At 40.2% G+C, this 12,251-nt stretch overlaps 1 protein-coding gene across 26 annotated transcripts in view; it reads left to right on the plus strand.

The window, feature by feature from the left end:
* ptprk (protein tyrosine phosphatase receptor type K) overlaps nt 1–12,251 on the plus strand; it is a 182,926-nt gene that overhangs the window by 82,804 nt on the left and 87,871 nt on the right. For all 26 annotated transcript variants that reach the window (XR_013800614.1, XR_013800615.1, XM_079639051.1 and 23 more), the window contains 2 exons: nt 1,983–2,157; nt 11,809–12,102. Coding sequence is in view for 24 of the 26 variants with exons in the window: in XM_079639051.1 (XP_079495177.1) it covers nt 1,983–2,157; nt 11,809–12,102 (469 nt within the window). In the remaining 2 variants the exon portion in view is untranslated. The remainder of the gene's footprint in view (nt 1–1,982; nt 2,158–11,808; nt 12,103–12,251) is intronic.

Genomic DNA, 12,251 nt, shown 5'->3' on the forward strand with positions numbered 1-12,251 from the left:
TTAAAACCTGTATGTCATGTATTTAAATATATTTGTAATTGCACATGAAGTTGCAATTTTATACATTTCATACAATATATTAACTTCAAATTCAATATTGGATACAGTTAACATTATAATCAGGTACTTTTCATTCGCTTTAGTATGTTAGTCAGCACATACAAATAAGTGAACTTCTATAAAGCAAGAAAAAAAAACTGATTAAAACGTAATGATTTAAAATGTGCTTTAAAGTAAAACTTTAATTTGACATTATTACAAGAGTGCACTTTTTAAAAGATGTCAAGAAACAGTCATGAAATTGTCTCTCTATAAATGCACTGAAGTGGCCTTTTATTTCATACGTATATTACGGTTACTCTTTATTTCGATGATCTACTTTAGACATTCTACTAACTATTACTTATAAAATAAAATAAAGTGTTAGCAGATATTAATCAGACGGTCTAATAATACTCTACTGATACTCCAATAGGAGTTAGTTGACACGTAGTTGCAAAGTTACTTATAGTTAGTAGAATGTCTACAGTGGGCCATCGACTGCAGTGGAAAAACGACAGCAGTTTTAGTAAAAAAATACACTTTTAAACATATTTCCCCCTGCAGTTGTTTTTTGGTTGCGACCCACCGTTGGAGGACCATTGAACTAAAACTGCAGTCGTGCTTTAGATCAGAGATGGGATTCACCCTAATTGGCGGGGAATGTCAAGTTCAGGATGTGCGGGAGCAAACAATTCGGCTGTTTTTAAGTTCGATGTCACTATACTCAAAGAATTGCATCATTTGTGGAAACTATATCGCATATTCATGGTCAACGGGTATATATAAGCACACTTACTAATCAAGCAGCGAGAGAGAGACTCTGGGTTCATTACAGCCGAGCCTGTCACAGAGAGAGAGTCTCCTCAAATCTTCCCACTTTATTCATCCCGAAGGAAAATCCTGCTCTCCTAATGATGTGTGTGTCAGCAGGGTTTTCATGCCTGTGTGTTGTGCTCGCGCTGAGGTGAAGCCCTGTGATTGTGATTAACTAATGAGAGGGCTTCACATGCAGAGACGATTGAAAGAGGAAGTGCCTGACAGTGCGTATGAAAAGTGACCTTTTCTGCTCTGATACATGAGGAGGTGAAGAAATGAAGGAAAGCAAGCAAGTGCTGGTGTCTTCTGACTAATAGGAGATGTCAGTGTTAAAGGGGCTAATGAATGATCCTCTGTCGCACACGCACACACACTTCACTCACACAGATCGCCTGTGACAGTCGAGCAGATTACAGGAGCTTCATCCCACCAGAACAAGCCTGAACGCTGGTGCTCTTATGAAGTCAAGTCCCAAATCCATGAGTAGACCCTATTAAGGTGGCGTGGTTAGACATGCTACATATGCCTACTCCAGTAATAACAGTAAATTATGCATTATTACAAGCAGCAAACCCTAAACCGAACCCTATCCCTATGACCTTAACCCTGTAGTAAGTACATGGAGTTGATTAATAGTACTCTGAACTTATTTGTGTAATTACACTGTAACAACATCTCCTTAAAATAAAATACAACAACTACTTGTTCACTTTCCAGGAAAAAAAAGAGGAAATGGAGATTTGGAAAATTGAAATGGAAAATTATCATGGAAATGGTACTTTAAAACCTTTTAGCAGTTTCATGTTTGTGATATCAACTTCAAATTTGGAACTCAATGTTAGGCGTATGGCTTTGATTATTGGTCCAGATTATTTTGTAAAATATATATATATTTTGATAGATAGTTAGATAGATAGTTCAGTACATTTGCTTTACAGTAAACTTACTTCTGCAATAAACAACCATAAATCCATATTCAAAGGCATTGATGAACTCAAGTTTAAGCACATGAAACATTGAGAATATTGACACACTTTGGCTGAATTATGACAATGTTGAGGAAATGACTGAATTAAACCAATAAATTTTATTGTTCACCTCTCTTGCTCTGTTGACATGTATAGCGGCGTAACGGAGAGGACATTCCAGTGGCGGAGAAGAAAAACATCAACCACAGGAAGTTTGCGGCCTCCTTCAGACTGAGAGAGGTGACCAGTCAGGACCAAGATCTGTACCGCTGCGTCACCCAATCAGAGAGAGGGTCCGGCGTCTCCAACTTCGCTGGGCTCATAGTCAGAGGTAAAGGCTTGCTTTGTTTTGATGCTGTCTTTGTCAGTTTCTCTATATTAAAACATAAAGTTCAGAGTCAGACTCTATATTCTAATTTGATGAGTCTTCATTTATTTTGTGAATGTATTACAAAAGGGTACAGAGTTGTTTATTATCATATAATGATATGAAAATTTTGGTCGCTACCAATAACCGATACTTCTTTGGATTTAAAAGCGAGTAACCGATATTTTGGCCGATAAATCTAAATACAACGTTTTATATAATTTTTGAGAGTCTGATTACAAAAACAAAAGTCTTACCATTAAATCCATGTCCCAAGCACACGATTAGAATTATGTTCTCATTATAATTTTATGTAGCCGATATGACAGACTTGTGCTGCACATGTTGCACTTTACTGTATTTTCCTTGTTTGAAACAATTCCAATCATATTTCAAGCAATTCAAAATCATCATGGTGAACAGTGAACATCTGAAGTGTCTCATCTGAAGGAAATAATCAATTTTTTATCAGCTTTAATATACTGGACAAATTTTCTTATCGGGCTGATAACGATAACATTAAAAATGAACATATATCGGCGATACCAATATGGTGGCCGATATATTGCGCATATATCGTCTATATAGATATAATGAATAAAAGCTGTAACTAGTTTAAGGCCTTCCCACCCGAAGTCAAGAAGAAACAGCCATGGCTACAGCGACCATCTGCTTATTTAAACGCTGCTAAATAATACAAATGCATTCATATTTCAATGACCATTGGGCGCATGATGCCATATTAATATGCACAACCTGTTTACGCAAACAAATGTCGTTGGGTGTTTCTGGCGACCTCCCCCGAACCCGAGAGCGTGCGGAAGCGCTGCTGTGTTTGGTCCCGTGTGCAGATGCGACTCTGAGAGGAGTGCGATAGTTAGCGGCGGCCGGAGGGCAGAAGGGCCGGTTGAGTCTCAAGCGCTCTGACAGCTCAGATATCTCCACCACACATCCCCAGCTGACATCCTGCTACACAGATACCAAAGATGCTAATTTCAGCGGAAATTTTTGGGCCATGGATTTGTGCGTGCGCTAATGGGAGCTGGCATGGAGTTGCCTATTGTCGCTCGTGACCCCGGGCTAGTGCTTTATTAGCTCCCGCTGTCCCTAATGCGGGGCGACAGCGGGCCCTCACGGCTGTTTGGGGCCGCTTTGTAACAAATGGAAATTTCAGTGGCAAATTCTTACTGGAGAAGGATCGATCTGTGTGTCCTCCAGCTGCAGCAAGAGAGATGGGAGAGGGGAATAACACAACACAACAGTTGTGGCCTCGGCGAGTTTAGCCCAGGGTTTGGAGTAATGACATTAGCCTGCTCTCGCTTGTAGGGAATAAACTGAATTGACAAGACGTGTGCTGTGAAAGAGATTCAAGCGGTCGATAAGCACCGCCCTGTTTTTATTGGATACCAGTGGTTTGGAGATCGTCTCCTTGTGCAGCTGCAGGAAGACCTCGCTCTTCAAAATGGCACATCTAGCTGGAACTGGAAGGCTTTTGCTTTTTTGAGCCTGACGTCACAGGAGAAAAGCATCCGTCTACTCTAAAGGCCTTAAAGAACTAATAGATCTGGACCCTGTGAGATAATGAAAAGCTGAGAATGAATTAAACGGAATGTAACTTTTGGGCTGTTCAATTTTCTCAGCTTTTTGCTTAAAATGTTGTTTTTTTATGAAACCCACATTTTGATTAAAAAAAAAGAATGCATAAAGTTAGAATACTTTTTTTTTTTTTTGCTCAGTTCTTTCGTGTGATATATTGCATATTCCGATATTCATTCAACAAAATATTCTCGGGGCCATGAAACCTTTGTGAAAATGGTCAAAAAATAAAATGGTAAAAAAAAAAAAAAAACACTGGCAGGGAAAGAGTTAAAACAAAACCAATCAAAAACCCTAACACTTTAGAAAAATCCGTTTACAGTACATGCATGTCATGTGACCATTAACTAAATATCAGAACATCATGACCAAGTGAAGGTGTCTGTTACAATGATGAAGTTTCCAAAGATGATGAGGAGTCAGAAAGATTGCTAATTCTAAATAATTTACTGATCAAATAAACTAATAATCCAGCATGTGCATCAGTGCGCGCTAAACACAAACAAGAGCCGAGGAAACACACTGATAACAAACTGGTGGCGGGAAACACGAATAATAATAATGAGAAGCAAACTTCTCATTAAAAAGTCCATGAGAATGAAAACTAAACTGAGAGTTTGTGACAGTGTCATTAAATTACTGAAATATTAAGTTAAAATCGCAATAATGTTTTTCTTTGGAAAGTTTGGGAAGTCTATGATAGACCTGTTTTTTTATTTTTTATCTCCAATGAATCGTACAGTCAAACACAGAACGTTATGCACTCAAAAGTGCTGCTTATGATGAACCACTGAAGAAACCAGAGAAATCTCCAGATTCCTCCAAGTGCAGGAGCGAGACGTGAGAGACGATGATTGTTTGCTACTTGTGATTTCCTAATGACTAGATAACAGGCTGTCAGGCTCCTGTGAGCGCGCGGCACCCCGTCGCAAACACACGCCTGATCGCTGGTAAATATGCCTGGAGAGACAGCCGGAGATCACGAGTTGAAACCAGGGAGATTTTAAAGACACCAGCTCTGCGTATGCTGACGGATCGTTAAAGTTTGATGAAGCGCGGTCGTCTGATACACACACAGAACAAACGCAAACAAACCAAAAGAGCCAAAATGTCAACAACTCCGAAAGCTTCATCTGAGAGAATGAAGAACAGAAAGCGCTTCATTAATGTCACAAGCGTCGGGTTCCTGACTGTGAAACACATCAATGATTCAGTGGCTTTCAGTGAACACACACTTGCTGCTCTCACACTCACATCAACACTCGGACACACCTGACAAACATCTTCCGTAATGCCCACATTACTCCAGTTTTCTTTTCTATGAAAGGAATTACTGAGCTGGTTTTCCCTTATTTGTCATCAGTCAGTGCAAACAGCACTAGCCTAAAGTCTGGGGTCGGTTAGATCTCTTCTGCTCAACAAGGCTGCATTTATGTGATCAAAAATACAGTGAAAACACTGACATATTGTTACGAGTTAAAATGGCTGTTTTCTATGTGAATATACAGTATGTTAAACTGTAATTTATTCCTGTGATCAAAGCTGAATTTTCAGCATCATTACTCCAGACTTCAGTGTCACATGATCCTTCAGAAATCATTATAATGTGCTGATTTGATGATCAAGAAATATTTATTATTTTATTAATATTAAAAAACAATTCATATTTCTGCAGACACTTTGATTTTTCAGGATTCTTTAATCAATAGGAAGTTCAAAAGAACAGCATTTATTTGATATATAATCTTTTGTAACATTATACATGTCTTTACTTTTGATCATTGTAATGCATCCTTGCTGAATAAAAGTATTCATTTCTTTAAAAAAAAAAGTCAAACTTTTGAGCGGTGCATTGTGGGTCAGACTGTGGTGTGGTGTGTGAGATGTCAGGGGTCAGAGCAGCGTTTGAGGCGTGATGAGTGTGTGAGAGGTGATCACATGTCCTGTCAGCGCGGAGAGAGAGAGAGAGAGGGATGAGTGTGTCTCCTGCTCTCTCTATCGCTGTCCGTCAGGTGTTAGATTGCCGTGTCCCTGATCCAGATTCACTCGCGTCTGTCATCTCTTCCCTTCACAGGCCCCATCAAAACTTCAAAATAAAAAAGCTGTGACGCTTCCCACAGGAAATATTTCCTTTTGCTTTTCCTCCCTCACATATTCTCCTTCCCTTTATGTCTGTCTCTCTCTCTCTCTCTCTCTCTCTCTCTTTACCTTTTCTTTTTTTAACGCGGCCTTGCTTTGATCAAACACGTCCCTGCCGGGTCCTCGCGCCTGTGAAATAAATGACAAAAAAACACATTATTTCTTTCACTATAAGATGTTGAGTCGAGGGCAAGTGTGTTTTCCTATTGCATGATGGGAGTGTGTGTGTGTGTGTGTGTGTGTGAGAGAGAGAGAGAGAGAGAGAGAGAGAGAGAGAGAGAGAGAGAATGATCGTGTGTGTGTGTGTGTGTGTGTGTGTGTGTGTGTGTGTGTGTGTGTGTGTGTGTGTGTGTGTGTGTGTGTGTGTGTGTGTGTGTGAGTGTGTGAGTGTGTGAGTGTGTGAGTGAGTGAGTGAGTGTGTGAGTGTGTGAGTGTGTGTGTGTGTGTGTGTGTGTGAGAGAGAGAGAGAGAGAGAGAGAGAGAGAGAGAGAGAGAATGATCGAGTGTGTGTGTGTGTGTGTGTGTGCGTGTGCGTGTGTGTGTGTGAGGGAAAGACAGATGAGACAGGGCTTCAGGAAGGGTAACAGCAGGGCACATCACTATCATTGGCTCATGTCACACACACATGATGGATGACCCGCGTGAAACAGCCAGTGACACCTGACAGAAACACACACTCGCTCTCAGCACTCGTCCACGGCTCCATTCTGTGGAAATTAACGTTGGTAAAACCCACATTCAATCCAAGGCCATTATCGCTAACAACAAATTAGTACATATTTAGTTTGATTATTAATTACAAAAACTTTAAGGAAAAGTTGTCTTAAAATGTGAAGATTATGTCATCATTCACTCATCCTCGCCTTCCAAACCCATACGCTGACAGTGGAAAACGAAATATTTTTTGAAGGATCATCACACAGCTCTTTTTCTATACTATAGCGTAAAATATAACATAAAACATAACATAAACATAATTAAAGTCATTCATATATGTCTTGTGCACTGTATTCCAGGGGCTGGGTAAATGATTTTTGGCTTTTAAGTCATTATTCAGTGATAATGTTCCCTTCAAATGTTTGGCCACTTTTGTGATATCTTTATGTTGTTGTTTTTTAGCTTGATGATGCTTCTTTTGTGTCACTGAGATAGCAGAATACAGTTTATGAATGACACGAGGGTCAATACTGATAGGTTCCTCTCAGTTTCATTCTGTCAATCAATGCTGTTGCGATGTAATGGAAGTAGCGTCAGATCTTTCTTCCATACTGTGACTTACAGCCGAGCTCAATAGATTATCAAACAAATGTAGGGTTTGATTTGGTTCAGTCCATCAGTTGTTGATTGGATGGAGGCAGATCTGAATGTGAGCTTGCAGCCAATTGTAAGAAAGGGGCGGGGCTTAATCAAACTAAATGATTGGAGTATCCTGCATACGTCAGCAGAGAGAAGACTGACGTCTCACCAGAAGATCCAGTTATGACCGTTTCATTAAACATAACAGTTAAAAAACAATTAAATTAATAAAACATAAGCACAGAGGAATTGTTCACAATAACACGCATTTCATTAGCCGCGTTTCCATTACCCTTCAAATTGCGCAAATTGAAAATATGCCCAATGGAAACACGTCAAGTTCGCAAAAAAATCCCATTTATCGCAAAAAAGTTGCGATGGAAAAAATGCAATGGAAACTGTTTTTGTGCATTTACGGTCACCTGACGTAGAAGGCACGGTGTGTTTGGACAGAATACGAGACATATGTCTTTATTAAATTCATAAAAGACAAAAGAATTACAGGAATACTGGATTCTAAACCTCAAAGAAAGGCACAATCGAGACCTTGAAGCAGAAATGAGGGAGAAACAGCCAGAAACACTCACAGTATAACGGTCTTTCCTTGCCATTAATGATGGATAACACACACGTCTCCTTACATTAATAATAATGGCCAGTGCGGTGGCTGAGATATACATAAACCTACTAATGTCCGTCACCATCATTTCTGGAATGACTTATCGCGAGAGGAAAAAAAAAAGTTTTAGTCGCATAACATCGGTTAATGGAAACGCCGTCATTTCGCAATCGTTTATTTGTCGACATTTAGAAAAAAACGCACAAGTTTTTCACAAATCTGTAATGGAAACGTGGCTAATGACTCTCACGAAGTGTATTCTGTCTAAAAAGAAATGCAATACAAACAACACTGGAAAAAAGTTGTTTATTTCCTGCTGACCATCTCAGGCAGAATAGAATTATATCAATTTTAAAATCTTGAATGTATAAATAAACTGGTGACTGTTTAATAACCCTGATTCGGGCTGCTTTCAGCTAATGCATGAATACTGCATTCTCCATTCACTCTCCATTCACTCGCCAATTTAGCCGGCGGTCCACTAAAAGCCCTGTGCTTGTGTCCCTCTGTGTGTGTGTGTGTGTGTGTGTGTGTGTCAGGGGCTCTAATGAATTGAGATGAATGTCGTTTGTCTGCAGGTTCAAGCACAAACGAACGAGGCTTTTTGCTGGCTTCTTAAAAAGCCCTGTTTGCTCTCAGACGCTTTGTTTTCTGAGGAGCCCGGTAAATAAGCGCAGCCGTACACATTAATGCATATTTGATGTGGCTTTGCTTCCCGAGTCTCTTCATTAGTGGTAAAAGGCAGTGATTGCATGTGCTCTGTTGATGGACACGGAAATAAACAACATCTTTTATATCACATGCTGTCTATCACGACAAACCTGGAGGAGCGTCTGAGACACACACTTGCCCTGTGCGGGGTCTGTGGAGACAGATATCACACACACATATCTCCTGATGTGTGTCTTCTGATGTCGGGATGAGATATGACCTGCACCTGCTCTGGAAAGGTTTGCTGATTCACCCGTTCGCTGTAATAACCGGCTGGAAAGGGTAACGTCTAGTATGTCAGTGAGTGACTGACGAAACCCGCTCCGGTAAATGTCACATTTAAAATAATACATGAGAAATAAAAGTGCAGTTTACAGAGGTGATGTCATCACAAGACTCAAAACAAGACAACAAGGAAGATGTCCAAGAGTGTGGGTGTGTGTGTGTGTGTGTGTGCGCGTGAGTTTGTGTGTGTGTGTGTGTGTGAGGGTACATGTATGTGAACGTGTGTGTATGTGTGCGTGAGTGAGTGAGTGAGTCAGGGAGTGTGTGTGTGTGTGTGTGTGTGTGTGTGTGTGTGTGTGTGCGTGCGTGCGTGTGTGCGTGTGGGTACGTGTGTGTGTGTGTGTGTGAGTAAGTGTGGGTACATGTATGTGTGTGTGTGTGTGTGTGCCTGTGTGTATGCGTGTGCGCGTGTGTGCGTGCGTGCGTGCGTGCGTGAGTGAGTGAGTGTGTGCGTGAGTGAGTGAGTGTGTGAGTGTGTGAGTGAGTGAGTGAGTGAGTGTGTGCGTGTGGGTACATGTGTGTGTGTGTGTGTGTGTGTGTGTGTGTGTGGCTCTGCAAGGGCAGTGCTTTTGTACATTAGTGGTTGTGATTCGATTACTTGGTGAAATGTAATTTTGGCGTGTTGCTGTTAGTGGTGTCACACACAACACAACACAGCGGAATCAGATTAGAGTATTAAAATAAGCCGGCTTTGATTGCACAGGGATACCAGCACCTCCTCCTGCAGGAACACACAATAAATCAATTAACTCTCCTTCCTTCCTTCCTTTCCTTTATTCCATTAAGACATAAACCGCATTACACAGGTCTCATTTACAGGAACGCCAACGGTTTAAACACTGATTTATTCACAAAATTAAAAAAATATTCAACAGCTGCTGATTATACTGATAAAGTTCATTGTGATAAACATTTTTAAATAAGCAGTACGAGAGGGTATGCGAGTCGGGTAAGACGGGGTAAGATGAGCCACACACGTTATTTATTTCTCTTGACCATAGATGCCACAAAATCTCGTCTCAAATACCTATGCTCATTTTTAATTTTGTCATTTGAATATCAACATTTGTGATATGTGATCAGTCCAAACCGTTTATGATGTTAATTGATCTAGTTTTGTGTCTCCTGAAAATAGTTATCTATGGCATTGTATTATATTGAATATCAAAGTTTTTGTGTCTACTTGTTAATGAGACATTTGTGAACTCATTAATGTTTTTAGATTTGTGGAGTAAAATGTATAGTTTTTATTTGGAAGTGAAAAGATACAATTAGACCTTTGGGGTAAGATGTGCCAGAAGGCACAAAGAAGTTGTTGTTATTAATTATTTTAATGCTCATTGTAATTCATGGGGTTATTATTTTTTCAGTCATCTTCACTTTTCATTAAAACCTATAGGCTAATTGAGTAAATTCATTTAAATATGTGAAATATTGAATTTGCATTATTGATTTATGACATATCTTCAATTAAATCACGGCCAATTAAATCAACATTTATTTGAAACCGAATTATTTTGTAACATTATAAATTTCACTTTTAATCAATTTAATACTTCCTGCTGAATTAAAATATAAATTGTTTTCCATAAAATAAAACCGTACTGATTGCGGTTGATCAGTGGTGTTATTTTGCAGTCAAATAGTTCGTCATAGTAGCATATTTAAAGGTAAATTGTGTACTTTGTATACAAGTATCACCAACCAGAACTGCAAAAATTATGCTAAAAATGATTTCGTTTCATGAACACTTTCCCCATATGCCAAAGCTTTTCTGAAGATCCTGTCCTTGAGCAGTATACACTGTACATAACCACGTGTGTTTGTGAATCTGCTCCTCATATAAGCGTTCATGGCCGTGTAGGAATACGCGACGGGCCTGTTGGTTTTTGGTGTGTGTGAGCTTCATGTGGGCTGGTTAATTAGCTGAGACAAATAGAGAGTTCAGGAGCCATCTGTGGAGGAGAGCGAGAGTGTGTGTCTCCATCTGATGGTCTCTCAGCTTGAGCTGTCTGTCGTCTCGCAGCTTTAAACTCCTCATCAAAATCAATGAAATGCTGATGAGGGACTATATAGCGAGAACCTTTATATGTCATCTAAACAAGTGTCAGGATGTCTTGTGCTGACGCTGGTTTGAAGTCAACTGCTCCATCTTGCATGATTTATTCATAACCATAAATTCATCAGTAGTGTCCAGACTCTCAGAGACATGTGAAGATCATCGTGGAGGATCTCTACACTTACACCGAGCAGAATACATAGAAAAACAGCTTTCTGTTTGTCCCCTCCAGTAAAACATAGATGATTGACTTTTATGTACGAATGAGATATCTCTCCGCTTCTCTGTGGAGCCAAATGTATCAGCAAACACACACACACACACACACACACACACACACACACACACACACACACACACACACACACACACACACACACACACACACACACACACACACACACACACACAGTTACTAAATTTACCATCTGGATTGTCTGGTGTGTGGTGTAATACATTTGCCTGTGCATCTGCACTATGAAAAAGTAAAACCCCTCATTCAGAAATCAAGAGCTCGTTAGCATATGACCACCTACATTTACATAGTAACACCTATTCAATGTCACAAGCAAAGAGGTTAGCCAATTGTAGCATTAAATGAATTGACATATTCAAGTAGGTATAGGTTTATTTGTAATGCTCAGAGAATGTAGAAAATGGTCATGAAAAACTAAATTATGAAGTTTTTGACTAGCTATTATAAATGGACTTCAAGTGTTCTGCAAAATATGGCTCTCACAGATATTCAGCATGCAGCTATTAATGAAATTAAATGAATTAGATCTGATAAAATATTTGCTTTTTTATTCTATGTGACATATTGGGATTGTTTGGATTCAAATTTGATCGCACGTAGCCGTGTCTTTCTCTGTGAAACACTTTTATGTGAGGTTTATCTTTATTCTCCCAGAGCCCCCGAGACCCATCGCTCCACCTCAGCTGCTGGCCGTCGGGCCAACATACCTGCTAATCCAGCTGAACGCCAACTCCATCTTTGGGGACGGCCCCATCATCCTGAAGGAGGTGGAGTATAGGATGACTTCTGGAAGCTGGACCGAGACCCATGCCGTCAACTCGCCCAATTACAAACTCTGGCACCTGGATCCCGACACAGAGTACGAGATCCGAGTGTTGCTGACCCGCCCGGGAGAGGGGGGAACCGGGCAGCCCGGGCCAGCTCTCGTCACCAGAACCAAGTGTGCAGGTTAGTCTGCGCGGCTCCCCCACACCTTTGGTGCCATGACATTTTTAACAAGTACATATTCATTTTGTTGCGGGAGGTGGCAGCGATTAAAGCACTTTAAATTTTTTGCTTGCGATATTGCCAAATTTCAGGGATCATAAAATATTCCT

This window comes from Phoxinus phoxinus (genome assembly GCF_949152265.1).
Source record: "Phoxinus phoxinus genome assembly, chromosome: 16".
In the NCBI taxonomy this organism is placed as follows: Eukaryota; Metazoa; Chordata; class Actinopteri; order Cypriniformes; family Leuciscidae; genus Phoxinus; species Phoxinus phoxinus.